Source organism: Cervus elaphus, chromosome 14, assembly GCF_910594005.1.
Source record: "Cervus elaphus chromosome 14, mCerEla1.1, whole genome shotgun sequence".
NCBI classification, from domain to species: Eukaryota; Metazoa; Chordata; class Mammalia; order Artiodactyla; family Cervidae; genus Cervus; species Cervus elaphus.
In genome coordinates, this window is record NC_057828.1 from 32,687,565 (window position 1) to 32,704,172 (window position 16,608).

At 41.1% G+C, this 16,608-nt stretch overlaps 1 protein-coding gene across 1 annotated transcript in view; it reads left to right on the plus strand.

The window, feature by feature from the left end:
- Nucleotides 1-6,533: 6,533 nt before the first annotated feature.
- The window catches only part of SMYD3 (SET and MYND domain containing 3), a 709,727-nt gene continuing 699,652 nt past the window's right edge, over nt 6,534-16,608 (plus strand). The window contains exon 1 of the mRNA XM_043923815.1: nt 6,534-6,790. Within this exon, the coding sequence (XP_043779750.1) occupies nt 6,627-6,790 (164 nt within the window). The 5' untranslated portion in view covers nt 6,534-6,626. The remainder of the gene's footprint in view (nt 6,791-16,608) is intronic.

Genomic DNA, 16,608 nt, shown 5'->3' on the forward strand with positions numbered 1-16,608 from the left:
CATCTCCCTCTCCACCCGATTCCTCTGGGTCTTCCCAGTGCACCAGGCCGGAGCACTTGTCTCATGCATCCCACCTGGGCTGGTGATCTGTTTCACCATAGATAGTATACATGCTGTTCTTTTGAAACATCCCACCCTCACATTCTGATCTTTGTTTTTTGAATGTTGAGTTTTAAGCCAGCTTTTTCACTCTCCTCTTAAACTTTGATTAAGAGGCCCTTTAGTTCTTCTTCGCTTTCTGCCATAAGGGTGGTGTCATCTGTGTATCTGAGGTTATTGATATTTCTCCCAGCAATCTTGATTCCAGCTTGTGCTTCATCCAGTCCAGCATTTCGCATGATGTACTCTGCATGTAAGTTAAATAAGCAGGGTGACAATATACAGCCTTGACGTACTCCTTTCCCAATTTGGAACCAGTCTGTTGGTCCATGTCCAGTTCTAACTGTTGCTTCTTGATCTGCATACAGATTTCTCAGGAGGCGGGTAAGGTAGTCTGGTATTCCCTTCTCTTGAAGAATTTTCCACAGTTTGTTGTGATCCACACAAAGGCTTTGGTGTAGTCAGTAAAGCAGAAGTAGATGTTTTCTGGAACTCTCTTGCTTTTTCGATGATCCAACAGATATTGGCAATTTGCTCTCTGGTTCTTCTCCCTTTTCTAAATCCAGGTTGAACATCTGGAAGTTCTCAGTCCATGTACTATTGAAGCCTGGCTTGGAGCATTTTGAACATTACTTTGCTACCCTATGAGATGAGTGTAATTGTGTGGTAGTTGGAACATTCTTTGCATTGCTTTTCTTTGGGATTGGAATGAAAACTGTCCTTTTCCAGTCCTGTGGCCACTGCTGAGTTTTCCAAATTTGCTGGCATATTGAGTGCAGCACTTTAACAGCATCTTTTAGGACTTGAAGTAGCTCACCTGGAATTCCATCACCTTCACTAGCTTTGTTTGTACAAAGTGATGCTTCCTAAGGCCTACTTGACTTCGCATTCCAGGATGTCTGGCTCTAGGTGAGTGATTACACCATTGTGGTTATCCAGGTCATTAAGATCTTTTTTGTATAGTTCTTCTGTGTATTCTTGCCACCTCTTCTTAATATCTTCTGCTTCCATTAGGTCCATACCATTTCTCCTTTGTCTTTCACTTCTCTTCTTTTCTCAGCTATTTAAGGCCTCCTCATTGAACCATTTTGCCTTTTTGCATTTCTTTTTCTTGGGGATGGTCTTGATCACTGCCTCCTGTACAATGTCAAGAATCTCTGTCCATAGTTCTTCAGGCACTCTCAGATCTAATCCCTTGAATGTATTTGTCACTCCCACTGTACAATCCTAAGGCATTTGATTTAGGTCATAATTGAATGATCTAGTGGTTTTCCCTACTTTCTTCAATTTAAGTCTGAATTTGGCAATAAGGAGTTCATGGTCTAAGCCACAGTCAGCTCCCAGTCTTGTTTTTGCTGACTGTATAGAGCTTCTCCATCTTTGGCTGCAAAGAATATAATCAATCTGATTTTGGTGTTGACCATCTGGTGATGTTCATGTGTGGAGTTGTCTGTTTTGTTGGAAGAGGGTGTTTGCTATGACTAGTGTGTTCTCTTGAGAAAAACTCTGTTAGCCTTTGCTCTATTTCATTTTGTACTTCAAGGCCAAACTTGCCTGTTACTCCAGGTATCTCTTGACTTCCTACTTTTGCATTCCAGTCCCCTATGATGGAAAGGACACCTTTTTTTTGGTGTTAGTTCTAGAAGGTATTATAGGTCCTCATAGAACCGTTCAACTTCAGCTTCTTTGGCATTAGTGGTTGGGGCATAGACTTGGATTACTGTGATACTGTGTGGTTTGCCTTGAAAATGAACAGAGATCATTGTATCATTTTTGAGATTGCACCCAGGTACTGCATTTTGGACTCTTGTTTACTATGAGGGGCTACTCCATTTCTTCTAAGGGATTCTTGCCCAGTGTAGTAGATACAATGGTCATCTGAATTAAATTTGCCCATTCCAGTCCATTTTAGTTTGCTGATTCCTAAAATGTTGATGCTCACTCTTGTCATCTCCTGTTTGACCTCCTGTTTGATTCATGGACCTAACATTACAGGTTCCTATGCAATATTGTTCGTTATAGCATCGAACTTTACTTCCATCACCAGACACATCCACAACTGGGTGTTAGCATGTTGCCACAAACTAATTCTGAGCCCAGAGAGCAAGTTTATATTATAATATTATAATATAACATTATAGTTTCCATAGCGAGGGTGAAAAGATAATTCAGTCTTCCCTGTAACATAGTTGCGTAAAATTTCTTTTTTTTTTTTCATTAGCAGCAGTTTGAATTTTTTTCTTTCATCCTCTTAACTAATTGGTGATTCCATGTCCTTAACTTCCTCTGCATCACTTTGTACTGGCTGTGCTTCTCACCTGAGGGCAAGCCCCTGGGGGCTCCAAGCCCTTTTGATCTCCCTCCACACTGCCCCAGGTCCAGTTCCATGAAATATCTGGTCCTCCCCATTCCCTGAACCTTGTCTCTGCCAGGTTGGTCTTGGATTGGTGAGTGAAGTCTGGATCATAGTGGTCCCAAGCAGTGACTCATTTAGCCTTTTCTCCTTGGGATCGAAGATCTGTGAATGTGGAGGGACTGCTGACAATCTCAAGACTGCCCCCAGGGAATAGAGGATGACCCCCAGTGCTCCATGGCTTTCATGGGCCTGAGACTCCTGCTTCCTTCCTTGTTCATTGAGGAAAACTAAGAGCCTTGGAAAGGGGCTTTTTAAGTGAAGGACTCTGAGTATGAAGTTTCCTTAGTCTCTGTCCACTGGCCAAGCATGGGACAGTGGGTGACCTATTTGGTAAGAAAGATGCTTTGCAGGGGGTAGGCTACTTCCCAATTCTTGAAGCCCTCTTTTTGTTCACAGTTGGGTCCCAAAGATCCTCAACACTAGGCTCAGTACTCTAAACTCAAATCAGGGATTATTTAACTCATTCCAACTTTACGTTCTGTGGCTCAACATTGAGTTATCTTGGTTTCACATAACATCTCAATAACTGAAATTCCTGGACTTTCCTGGTAGTCCAGTGATTAAGAATCCACTTGGCAATGCAGGGCATGTGGGTTCAATCCTTGGCTGGGGAACTAAGATCCCACATGCCACAGAGCAACTAACCTTTGTGCCACAACCATAAAAGCCCAAGTGGCCCCAACAAAGAGCCCCCTGAGCTGCAATAAAGGCCCAGTGCAGCCAAAAATACCCCCAAACAATAAAGAACCCCCAAAAGTTAAATCCTACGTTCTTTCTGTGCCTTAAACCTTCAGTTGAGGAGCTCGTGCCTTCTCTTGCTGGTGTACTGCTCACAGGCACGCAGCATCATACTCAGTTTCATGAAACAACCACAAGAATAGAGACTGAGACCCTGCCATTCATTCCTCTGTCAAATCTCTGCATGCTAATTATGAGCAAGGCGTTATTTAAGAGTGCAGGAAGATGGAAGTTTGCATGCCTGAAACTGTGCCCATGTTTTTTGCTTTGTAGCTATCTTTCTGATGTCCAGCATCTGCTTCTGAGATCAAAAGTTTTGAGTCCATTTTGCCATGTATGGGCCCAACTAGAGATCTCTTGTGCATAAGCTCTTGGACACTGAGCTTTTCTGGAAGCATAGATGACCTCTTGTGGTATAAGCATCTTTTTTTTTTTTTGGTATAAGCATCTTGATGAGAGTAACTAGCTTCTCTTGGCTCTTGTGGAAGTATCTGACACTTGCTCCAGGCATTTCTTGCCTGCCCTGGCTCCTGCTGTTCCTGAAGAATGAACGTGAGCAGGGAATGAAGAAAAACAAGGTACGTGGTAACAAAAGGTGCCTCCATAACTCTGCATGGGAAGGCCAGATGGGCAGAGCCCAGGTATTGCACTTTAGATACTAAAGAGGCTGGGATGTAGTGACAATGGTTTTCTCTCTTTAACACAGACCAAAATAAGAGTTTTTTAACCAAGCTGTCTCTTCCATGGAAATGTCCAGTTAGGTGAACAGTTGGAAGTGTAGGGCTCTTCTTTTCTTATTGCATCGTTGTCTGGGATATTGCTTTTTTGTTCATGGGAGGTGATGGCGCACCACCAGCCAAGTTCCAACCAGTGGGAAATGAGAAACTTATATATGCACACATTAGGAAAAAGTGAGACTTCAGGAATAGGATATTTCTCTAAGACTGAGGCAGCTGGCTTTCTGTGTCAGAGGGAAGGGAAACAAGTCATACATTAGAGGAAAAGGGATTATGTCCGGGGAGCTGGAACCATATCCCAGAATGGAAGGACTAAGTCATCTCCTCTCTGAGTATGGAGCCCAGCATCATGTTTCCCATGAGAATTCTTTTCACATGCTTTAGTGACAGGGAATATTCTATGGTACAATTAGTCCCTGGTTCTCTGGAACTCCTTATGACATGTTATTTAGTTCAGTAAGAGGTTTGTGAGTTGATTCTATGTATTATGCTTAATGCTAAGTACTGGTATGAGATGATTATACCAGTAGTGTTGGTGAATGCTCAGGCATTAACCTAAACTTATAGATGTAAAAGCTTTACCTCAGAATAACGACTCCCTACATTTGTAAGGTGAATTAAAGATTTTTAAAAATACTTTCATAGGATTTCTTCTCACCACTTTGTAAGGTATTATAGTCTTCATTATAACGTTACTTAACAGGCTTGGAAAAGTCGCCAGAGCTCACACAGCAGAACTGGGACTCAAAGTCATGTTTGTGAAATCCTCATCCACAGCTCTTTCCACTACAGCACAGCCACTGCTAGACTACTTCAGGAAGTGCCAGAAGTTTGCCTCTCAAGGTTGTGAAAGTCAAGCTATTCTTAGGGTGCGAGAATATTAACCTCAAAGATCACTTACTAATAGCAAAGGTAAAATGTACATTTACAAAGAAGAGTTTTAGCAGCCCCCACTTTTACCAGCTGATCAAACTTAGTTTCATTAGTAGCAAACAACCTGATATCATGCATGCTCTGATATGATCTGATGCAATATGAAGTGAACAATCTATAATTTGTAGTGTGTTTTTACTAAAAAACACTTAAACTTGAATCAAGTCAAACCTCTATTTTCTAACATCTAGATCTAGCCTGAATTTTATAGGGCATGCAGGGAATTGAGGAACAAGGGAAATGACACTAGGAGAAAATAACAGGCAAATACAGAATGTGGGACATTTTAACAAGAATCCTAGCTTAGAATCTTAAAAGGGTCAATGTCATGAAAAAGAAAATGCAGTCTTGTTTTATGAGAAAAAGTTACCAAAGCCATTCTTAGAATGAATATGTTTTTTGCTTGCTATTATAGAATAATTTTTTTTGGTTGCATGTCTTGTGGGTTCTTATTTCCTGGACCAGGGGTTGAACCCACACCCTTCGCAGTGAAAGTACAGAGTCTTAACTACTGGATCACCAGGGAATTCCCAGAATAAATTTTTAAAATTTGGAATCTTTGTTTTTATATAATTTTAAAGTGATTGAAAATAGCACAAATAATAATGATCATAGTTGTAACTAACATATATATTAAATACTATGTGCCAACACTGCTACATGCATTTTACTTGTTCTAACTAAATCTCCACAACAGCACTGTGTGGGAGGCAGTATTATTTTCCCCATTTTTTGATGCAGAAACTGAGGCTCAGAAGTTTAATAGACTAGCCAAGGTCATATAATAGGTATCATTACCTATTAGGAAGATCATTACCTATTATCTTCCAAAGGAGAATGGACAACCTCTTGGCTTCAGTTTTTTAATTTAAATTGGAATATAATTGCTCTACAATGTTGCATTAGTTTCTGCTGAAACAACACAACGTGAATCCAACTAACAGCAAGAATTAGCTATATTTATACATATATCCCTTCCCTTTTGAGCCTCCCTCCCACCCCCAATCCCCATCCGACACTTCTAGGTCATCACAGAGGAGAGAACTGAGCTCCGTGTGCAATATAACAGCTTCCCATTAGTTATTTGTTTTATATATGGCAGTGCTACTCTATCAGAATAATTTTCTTAGATGTGATGATATTGTTGTTTTACAGAATACTGTTTGTATTTCTGCGGAAATGCATGTTACAGTACTTAATTATGACATGTTATGATGTAAAGTGTTATGAAACGTTACGATGTCTGCAGTTTTCAAATGGTTCAACACAACTTACTTTGAAGTGTTTGAATCACTATTATAAACGTACATACATAGCGGGAGAAAATGAGCAGAAACTGCAAAATGCTAAGAAGTGTGTGATCCAGGTGGAGGGTATACAGGTGTTCACTGTGCTGTCAACTTTCTGTCTGCATTGAGAAATGATCATAATAAAATGTTAGCGGGGGAAAAATCCGCCTCTCCCTGGAGCGCCGCCTTAGGAACGAACGGTTGGGGAGCACAAATGACAGCCCACGCCTCCTCGCCCCGGCCGGCGGGGCCAGCCTTGAAGGGACCCCATCTGGGCATGCTCAGAGGCCGCACGCGCCCGCCCCGCCCCTCGGGCGTACGTGTGCGCAGAGCGCAGGCGCGCGGCTCCCGGTGGCCCACGAGACCCTAGCTGCTAGTCCGGGCAGACGCCAGAGGTGTCCGATCTCGGCGAGGATGGAGCCATCGAAGGTGGAAAAGTTCAGCACCACCGACAGGGGAAACGGGCTGCGCGCGTTGGCACCACTGCGGCCGGGAGAACTGCTTTTCCGCTCAGATCCTTTGGCGTACACGGTGAGCAAGGGGAGTCGTGGTGTCGTCTGCGACCGCTGCCTTCTCGGGTACGTATCGCCCTCGCCCATCTGAGTCCACAACAGTGCGGGGTCCGGGATTCCGGGGACGTAGCCGGGCAGCTCTCCCCGGACTCTCCCGGGCCGTGGCTGCACTAGAACTCCGCGGTGTTGCCCAGATGCCTGAACTGCCGCGGCGGGTGGCTGGAGGGACCCCAGGCTCATCGCCTGCAGCTGTGCAGGGCACAGGTGGACCCGCTGCAGGATGGGTTGGGGAGAGCCGGTGGGCAGACTTAAGAGGAAGCGTTGAGTCGTGGGTAGTTTTGCTGGGGAGCAAAAAAGGTCTGCGTTCTGGTCTATAAGCTTCGTTGGTGCAGTTGCGGAAGTCACAGTTGGCGGAGGCAGGGGTGAGTGGGAGCAGGGATGGTGTAAATCGGGATCACAGCGGAGGCCTAGCCAGGAAAGCACTGAGCTTGCAGGAGGCGGGAGACTCTTGGTGTTTACGGAGCACTTCCTGTGGTCCAGATTCTGTTGGGCGTGTTGATAAGAAGATGAACGGGACATCCTTAAGAATCCTTAAGGAGCAGATGAGTGAGTGAGATGATTAATTACAGTGTATCTGAAGGGCTGAAATTGAGATGCTTCGCAGGGGGCGCTAGTGGTAAAGAACCCACCTGCCAATAGCGACGTAGGAGACCTGGGTTCGATCCCTGGGTCCGGAAGATCCCCTGGAGGAGGGCATGGCAACCCATTTTAGTATTCTTGCCTGGAGAATCCCATGGACAGAGGAACCTAGCAGGCTACAGTCCACAGGGTCGCACAGTGTCGGACACGACTGGAGCGACTTAGCACACGCAGGCACTGTACAGTAGGACCATAGGTTATTGAGGTTCCATAGTGTGCTTTGCATTTAATAACTGTGCAGGCAGCTCTAATTCTTAGCCATCTAGCTAGATGCAAGAATTTATGTGAAAATGTTTTATAAGCCTGGACACATTGGACCAATGTAAAGAGCTATGCGACAGCAATTTATGGAAATGTGTAACATAATATTTATGCACAGTCATAGGAATTGTATTTAAGGAACAATTGTTATTGAGCTATTATAGGTCAAGGAGAAAAGCTCTGTTTCAGATGGGCAGGATGATTTTTTTCCCAGGACTTCTTTTCCAGACCTATTAAGCTGGGATTGGGATAGTGGAGGTGAGGGGGTTAAGTGCAAAGCTTAAGTCAGTAGCTTGACCATTAATACTGTTATGTCCTTATTTGGTTCATAATTGAGGAATTTATTTAATTTCATATTTTAAAGTTACTTAATTGTATTTTATTTGTTGCTTCCTAAAGTAATGATCACAGTAACAATAACAAAAATTCGTTGAGAAGAGAACACCTTGACATTTCTGTTAGCTATGTGGTTGAAAACAATTCATTCCTTTCAAGTAATGAAATGCTGAAGTCTTCAGCGTTGAAAGGTATAGATCTTTGATTCTCATTCAAACAAGTTAGAAAGCTGGGCTTTTCCTCCTGTTCAGTCCTTTGGGGGGTGTATCTAGAGTTTGAATGCAGTCCAAAACAGAGAATTTTCATTTTCTTAAACCCTACAGCATTAATTGGGGAAGATGTGGGGCATCTTGCAGATAAAACCAGACTGCCAAGATATTCTGTAGTTGGACTAGAAAAGTTTTGTAATAAATACAGTATGACCAAGTATTAATTAAATTATCAGAGCTAAACTTGAGTCACAAGACAGATGAAATCATAATCATCCGTTTTCCAAAATAAACTACAGCCCTTCGTATGTAGGGTGCTTCTTGATTTACCATACAATTCCGTTACTGCTATCACTTATTTTTCTTATTAACAAAAAGTGTAATGATTTAAATTTTTTAAAAAAGGTTTTTCATGAAATAGTATTGGGGAGTTCTCAGCATTCTTTTAAAGTTTGGAGGAAACCCAGCTCTGAAAATGGGCGGGAGCCAGGGGAGTTCCACAGTTATAATTGCACTGCAGAAGTAGTTGGAGTTGGGACTCCGGGAGTCCGTGGCCTCTGATGCTGCCTGGTAACTCTGGTTCTGCTTCATGTATTACCAGCATCCTGACAAGGGGCCCAACTGCTTGGGGAACTGGTTATTGCTGGAAAGTTGCTGTCTCAACTATGCTTCTTTGTGATGTTAGTTTTTATTTTTGGAGTGTGGGAGGGGATGTGTTGCACTGCAAGGCTTGCAGGATCTCAATTTCTGGACCAGGAATTGAACCCAGGCAGTGTTCAAATAGTGTGTAAAAGGCATTCTCTGGGTTTACAGCTGGTTTTCTGAAATATACCAGCACTAGGTACAAGTAAACTGCTGCAGTGTTGTAGACTCTTCCTGAGGGCATGAGCTTGGAAGGTGGAAAGACTAGCGAAATCCTCTCAAGGGTCATAAAACCTTGAGAAATGCCTTGAAATCAGGATTTGCAGATTCCTGGGCAAGGGCTAATGGGTTTACTGGTGGGTCAAGGACTTGGAATAAATAAAGTAGAAGGAATGATAATGAGGTGGGTTGGGAAAGATCTCGTTGGATATGACTTCCATTTTTCTTTTTTTGAGTGGGAGTTATAATTCCTGTTTCTTTTGCTTCTTCCTTTTCTTCTGCAAGGAGGTTTGGGGAAGGGCTGTATGTCAGAGCCCTGAGCCTGAAAACATTTGGTCCATGTGAATGCCACAGCAGAGGACGTTCTTAATCAGACAGCATGACCTGCTTTGTGGATAGCAGTAAGTTCTCCTTCTTCAGAGAACCTGGTGCTTGTTCAAGGGCTCAAGAACAGAGCGACCATGGAGACAGGGATGGAGGCTGGTGCCTGGACCTCAACAGTGCAGACTTCCTCTCACCATGGCCATCGTGGCTTCTACTGTTACAGTTTGTAAGGGATCCTGAGTTCCCCAAATGGCAGCACACGTCTGGGGACAGCCAGCTGGCCACCTGGGTTGGGTTTTTATTTTAGACCCTTTTGTCATGAAGGGATCACTGATTTGTTCTCATTGGAACACTCATGTTTTTCACTGCACTTGGATTTGCCTTTTCTACTTGTGCTGCGTCTCTTGAGACCGTATGAAATCTTCTGGGAAGGCACGGTATTCCTCTCAAGGTTGCCTCTGACCTTCAGAGAGAGGGAAGTGAAGCAATGGGCTGGTTAATACCTGTGGTTTGACTGCTCTTGATTTATGCTGTCATTTGAAGCAGCTGATTTCATAGATGTGGTTCTTAAACTTCAGTCTCAGAATTCCTTTAACTCTCTTAAAAATTATAAAGATTTCCTAGGAGGGTTTTTAAAAAAATGTACTTAGGACCCTGAAGAGGTGTAAAGGAAACCATAACCACATAAATAATATGGTTATATTTGTTGATTTTGCTGCTTAAAAATATAAATTGATAAGTTTTGAAATTATGTATGTTGTCCATCCATGGATCAAAAAACTTTCAGGGGACAGAAAGATTACAGAAAGTTCCAAAAAGCAAAACTTGAATTTTCGGTGTGAAGGCAACTATTTACAGACCATTTAACTTTTATTTACAACTATTTCCATACATTTATGGGGGTTCCCTGGTGGCTCAGACGTAAAGAATACACTTGCAATGCAGGAGACCTGGGTTCAATCTCTGGGTTGGGAAGATCCCTTGGAGAAGGGATTGGCAACCCACTCCAGTATTCTTGCCTAACATACATTTACATTGTATTAGATTCTAGAGATGATTTAAAGTATATGAAAGGATGTGTATAGGTTCTGTGCAAATAAGATGCCATTTTACATAAGGGACTTGAGTATCTGTGGATTTTATTATTGACAGGGTCCTGAAACCAGTTCACAGCAGATACCAACGGACGGCAGGATTTAAACATAGTAAATCATTACATTTTGACAAGGATTTTAATGAAGTGGATTATATTTTCAAAGCAAAAGAAAACTTACTGAGAAAACTTGCTTGTTTTACATTTTTGAATATCTCTTTAATGTCTGGCTTAGTAGAAGACCCACAGATTCTCACCGCTGCTCCTGCATTTAGTGTATTGTAAAATCATACTTCATTTAGCTTTTAGAAGACTCCACTGTGTACTATGAGAGGAAGAGAAGAGAACAGACGAAAAATGTCTTATTATCAAAATAGTTTTGACCTTGTGGGCCTCCTGAAAGGGCTTCTGAGTCCCTGGACCATCCTTTGAGAGCCTCTGTTATAAAACACTGTACATGTCTTATAACATTTGGAGAGTCTGGGGTTTCTTCTTTAATGTTTGTTGTGACCCACAGATAATATTTGGCTTTGGTTTTCGCATAATCTGCCAGGATGTATTGGGATCAGGAACTAAAGTCTAGAGTTAGTGCTTGTCTGTTAAGATGACTCACTTCTCACTCTGACTGGTTCTGGTTGTTTAAGAGTCAAAAGGATTTGGATGGTGATTAACCTTGATTTTCAAAGGAAAGTAAGAGCCATTTTCTACTTACTTGTTACCATAATATATGTTGATTGAAAATTATTATTCAGTAGGTAATATTTACTATCATTTACTAAGCAATGGCAGGGGCTTCCCAGGTGGCACCTAGTGGTAAAGAACCCGCCTACTAGTGCGGGAGACATAAGAGATGTGGGTTCGATTCCCGGGTTGGGAAGATCCCCTGGAGAAGGAAATGGCAACCCACTCCAGTTTTCTTGTCTGGGAAATCCCACGGACAGAGGACCCTGGAGGGCTACCGTCCATAGGGTCGCAAAGAGTCGGACACTACTGAAGTGACTTAGCACGCACTAAGCAGGGACAGGCATGATTTTAAGCACTTTACCTTATGTACTGCTTCATTTAGTTCTCATAATGACTCTGAAACAGTGCGTCCATTATGTTCCTTATAAGCACAGATAGGGAATAGAGAGCTTTTATACCTTTGTAGACTGTGAATTGGTGTGCTCCTTTGGAGGGCAATTTGGTAAGTACCTAGCAAAATTGAGCACTTTGATTATTTTGACTCTATTTTAGGGGATTCTGACAAATAAAAATAACATTGGTTGCACAAGGATACTTAGCATAGCATTTTGGTGATGAAAAGAAAGGGAGAGAGAATTTTAATGTCCATTAACAGGGACTGGTTAAATTATGCTGCAGCCATATTGTAGAATACCACGTGGCTGTTAAGACTGAAGTGGATCTGTTTCTGCAGATGTGGATGGATGTCAATAACACATTACTGGGTAAATAGAACAATGTATGTATTTGAAAATCTTTTTGTATATGTGCTTGTGTATAGAAAAGTTCTGGAAGAACATCCTTCCAGATGTTAGAATTGTAAGAATTATCTTACGATTACTTTTGGAGAATGAGACTTGGAGGGGGGGAAGATATCCCTTGATCCTTTATATATTTTGTATTTTTCAAAGCTTGTATCATTTTTTGTAATTAGAGATTTGAATAAACTTTGAGAAAATCTTATGTTTCATTCGGAATTGTAAAAGGGTGCTATTGCTTGGGATGAAGATGTTTTTGAAATGCTTGCCAGTTTATGTGTGCTTTTTTTTTTTTTTAAGTTGCATTTGAAGGAGAAAGAAATGGCAACCCACTCAAGTATTCTTGCCTGGAAAATTCTGTGGACAGAGGAGCCTGGTGGGCTACAGTCCATGGGGTTGCGAAAGTGTCAGACATGACTTAGCGACTAAACAACAGTCCCTTTCTTTGTAAAAAAATATGTATGTATACACATATGTAAACAAAAATACTGTTTGTGGAAGACATAATGCCGAAAAAGAAAGTTGCAGTCAGCTCTGGTTTCTACTTTTGAATTCTTGTAGCTGAAGAATATCTTTGCTCTTTGACTTTTGCAGAAGACAGGGTTTAGGAAGTATGCAGGTTTGTGCAAATATGCATGTATATACACGTACATGGGCTTCTCAGGTGGTGCTAGTGGTGAAGAATCCACCTGCCAATGGAGAAGACGTGGGTTCAATCCCTGGGTTGGGAAGGTCCTCTGGAGTAGGAAATGGCAACCCACTCCAATATTCTTGCCTGGATAAATTCCATGGACAGAGGAGCTTGGCAGGCTGCAGTCCATGGGGTCGAAACGAATTGGACATGACTGAGCACACACACACATACACATATAATACGTATTTTAGAATATGTATTTTAGAAGTCATGAGTTCACATCAGTAGTTTCAATTCAGATTTGTCTCCTCAGGGCTCTTTATACTTTTCTTCATTCCATAATCCTTTCTTCCTCAATGAGAACTCTGACCCTTGAAAGCCTCAGCATATTTGCTCATTTGCTCAATTCTGTATATCATCTAAAATTGTTTCAGAATTGCTTTGCCCACATTGTTACCAAAAGGACCAGGGCAGAATTTGTTTGGGATTTCCCCTTTCCTTCTACTCTGCCAGAGACTGAGAATATATCATTAAATACTGTATTCGTTTTACATTCTTTCTTTTTTTCCCCCCTTCGGTATATTTATTGGTATTCATTAGAAATACAGTTGAATTAATTTGTTTTACTTTGCTTTCAGTTTTGGTTTTTCTCCCTTATCCTTTTGATTTAATTTTGTATTTTGAATATATGAACATTCATATGCTTCCAAAACTCAAATTATAAAAAAGAGAAATGTCACCCCTTCCATATTCATACTGTTCCCCACTCCCACCCCTTGCTGGTAACCAACTTCATTGTTTTCTGGTGTATCTCTCTCTCTCTGGTAAAGAGAAACACATATATGTGTGTGTGTCTTATTTTCCATTCATATACAAAAGGCAGCATAGTGTATTTGCTCTTTCGCACATGCTTTCTTCACTTAAAGAATCTGCTGGAAATCACTCCATGTTTAGAGAGATCTTTCTTACTCTTTTTTATTGCTCTGTAATACTCCATTTTATGAATGTACTATAGTTTCTAATTTTCCTATGCTTGTACATTTAGGTAATTTTGAGTATTTTGCAGTGGTGAGTAGTGCTGTCATGAACAACCTTGCACATAGGTATTTTCATATTGTTTCAGGTGTATACTCGGGGTAAAGTCCTAGGAGTGGGATTGCTAGGTCATAGTGTGAATACCTATGAGGGTGAGGGTGGTACCATTTTATGTTTCCACTAGCAGTGTATGAATGCTTGTTTCCCTCAGTTTCACAGATTTAGTATGTAGTCAGAGTTTTGAATTTTTACCAATCTGATGGGTGAGAAGTGGTATCTTAGTATATTTTTAATTTGCATTTAAATTGTACTCTCAAAAAGTTACTGTGTGTCAACAAAATGTAACTAATTTTGCATATACTTACTATGATTGCACTTTGCAATTCAATATACCCTATACTATTAAGTTTATGTATGTTAAAGTAAAGAGCCATTTTCCTGAAAAATAATTGTTTTATCAGTAGAGTTAAACATCTTTTCATATGCTTAAAGGCCATGTTGATATCTCTTTGTGAATTATCTGTATATACCTTTAGCCCATTTTTCTGTAAGACTTTTGTTCTTTTCTTTCCTCCAAGTCTAAAACATTTTTTTGTCTATTAGAGATATTAGATTTATGTTTGATAAATATTACAAATATTTTCTTTCTGGCTGTCACTTGTCTTTTAACGTTTCTTGTGATAGAGCAATTCACACATGTTTTCTTCTAGAACTTGTTTACTGGGTTAGCCAGCAAGTTGTTTGGGTTTTCCCATAGCTGCTTATGGAAAAACCCCAAAGAATTTTTTTTTTATTAAGTACAAGGAAAAAATACAGTAACTTTACAATGGGAAAACTTGACAGGCATTATTTAAACAGGTAATCAAAGTTAGTATCACCAGTAGCAGCACAAATTGACATCATGTGCTTCTTGATATGCCCTGAACAGGACACAGCATCACTTTTGTGATATATAGATGCCAGAACATGCAACCTGAATTTAGTCGTGAGGAGACTTCAGTAAACCCAGCTGTGAGTGCATGTTAAGTCACTTCAGTTGTGTCCAAGTCTTTGTGATCCCATGGATGGTAGCCCTCCAGGGTCCATGGTATTCTCCAGGCAAGAATACTGGAGTGAATTGCCATGCCCTCCTCCAGGGGATCTTCCCAACCCAGGGATCAAAACTGTGTCCTTTGTGTCTCCTGCATTGGCAGGCGGATTCTTTACCACTAACACCACTTGGGAAGCCAACTGAGGGAGAGTCTACAAAGTAACTAGGCAGTGCCCTGCAAAAATGTCAAGGGTGTGAATGACAGGCAGAGACTGAAGAACTCTCAAAGGAATTCAGGGAAGCCTGGCAACTAAATGCAAGTGTGATCCTGGATAAAGAATTGGACATTTGTGGGACAACTGATGAAATTTGAATAAAACCCATAGATGTGATAAAAGTATTGAATCAGTGTTAATATCTTGATTTTGTTAATTGTTCTTTAGTTTTGTAGGATATTAACCTGGAGAATCTTTTTAAAGGACAGCTGAAAATTCTTTACTATTTCTTACGACTTCTAAAAAGACTGATAAAAATCAATCTGAAATTAACAATGAAAGCTTTATCTTTTTGAGATAGATAATGGATGACGTGACAGGCTGTCTGGTGTTTAATGGAATTGGGAGGTATTGGGGAGTTTTAAGTTATGTAAGATTGGTTATGTATTGATAATTTCTGAAGCAAGGTGATGGGTTTTTTATTATACTGTTCTCTCTACTTTGGGGAATGTTTGAAATTTTCTATGAAAAGGAAAAAGAAAAGGAAAGGAAAAGAGTCCTTAAGTGTCTGCTCACTCTTGGCCAGTTGTATTTAAAAATGAGACACCAAAAAGTTTTAGGTTAAAAAAATTCTGGGCATTTATTTGTACAGATTCTTTCCCAGTGGGTCACTATATATATATGGTCAGCTGGTGTCTCCCAGCTGTCAAGGCTATTCTCTGAGGCTGGTCAGTTTTTGTGGGAAGGGATTATATCATTTAGGGTTTGATCAGAGAAGCAGAATCCTTGAATGACAGAGTATATGATTATAGAGATTAGAGTTGACATGATAGGTTGATAAAGATACTGTTGTTGTTGTTTAGTTGCTCAATTTCATCCAACTCTTTGCGACCCAGTGAACTGAGCATACCAGGCTTCCCTGTCCTTCACTATCTCCTGGAGTTTGCACAAGCTCATGTCCATTGAGTTGATGCCATCCAACCATCTCATCCCCCTTCTCCTCCTGCCCTCAATCTTTTCCAGTATCAAGGTCTTTTCCAATGAGTCGGCTCTGCATCAGGTGGCCATAGTATTAGAGCTTCAGCTTCAGCATCAATCCTTCCAATGATTCAGGGTGGATTTCCTTTGGGATTGACTTGTTTGATCACCTTGCTGTCCACGGAACTCTGTAGAGCCTTCTCCAGCACCACAGTTGGAAAGAATCAATTCTTTGGCACTTAGCCTTTTTTATGGTCCAACTCTCACATCTGTACATGACTACTGGAAAAACTGCAGCTTTGACTGGATGTACCTTTGTTGGCAAAGTGATGTCTCTGCTTTTTAATACTTTGTCTAGGTTGGTCATAGCTTTAGGAGCAATTAATTTCATGGCTGCAGTCACTCTGCAGTGATTTTGGAGCCCAAGAAAATAAAGTCTCTCACTGTTTCCATTTTTCCCCATCTGTTTGCCATGAAGTGATGGAACTGGATGCCATGATCTTAGGTTTTTGAATGTTGAGTTTTAAGCCAGCCTTTCAACTCTCCTCTTTCACCTTTATCAAGAAGTTCTTTAGTTCCTCTTTGTTTTCTGCCATTAGGGTGATGTCATCTGCAAATCTGAGGTTACTGATGTTTCTAACCAAAATGATCACATGGATCACAGCCTTGTGTAACTCAGTGAAACTATGAGCCATGCTATAAGGGCGACCCAACACGAATTGGTCTTG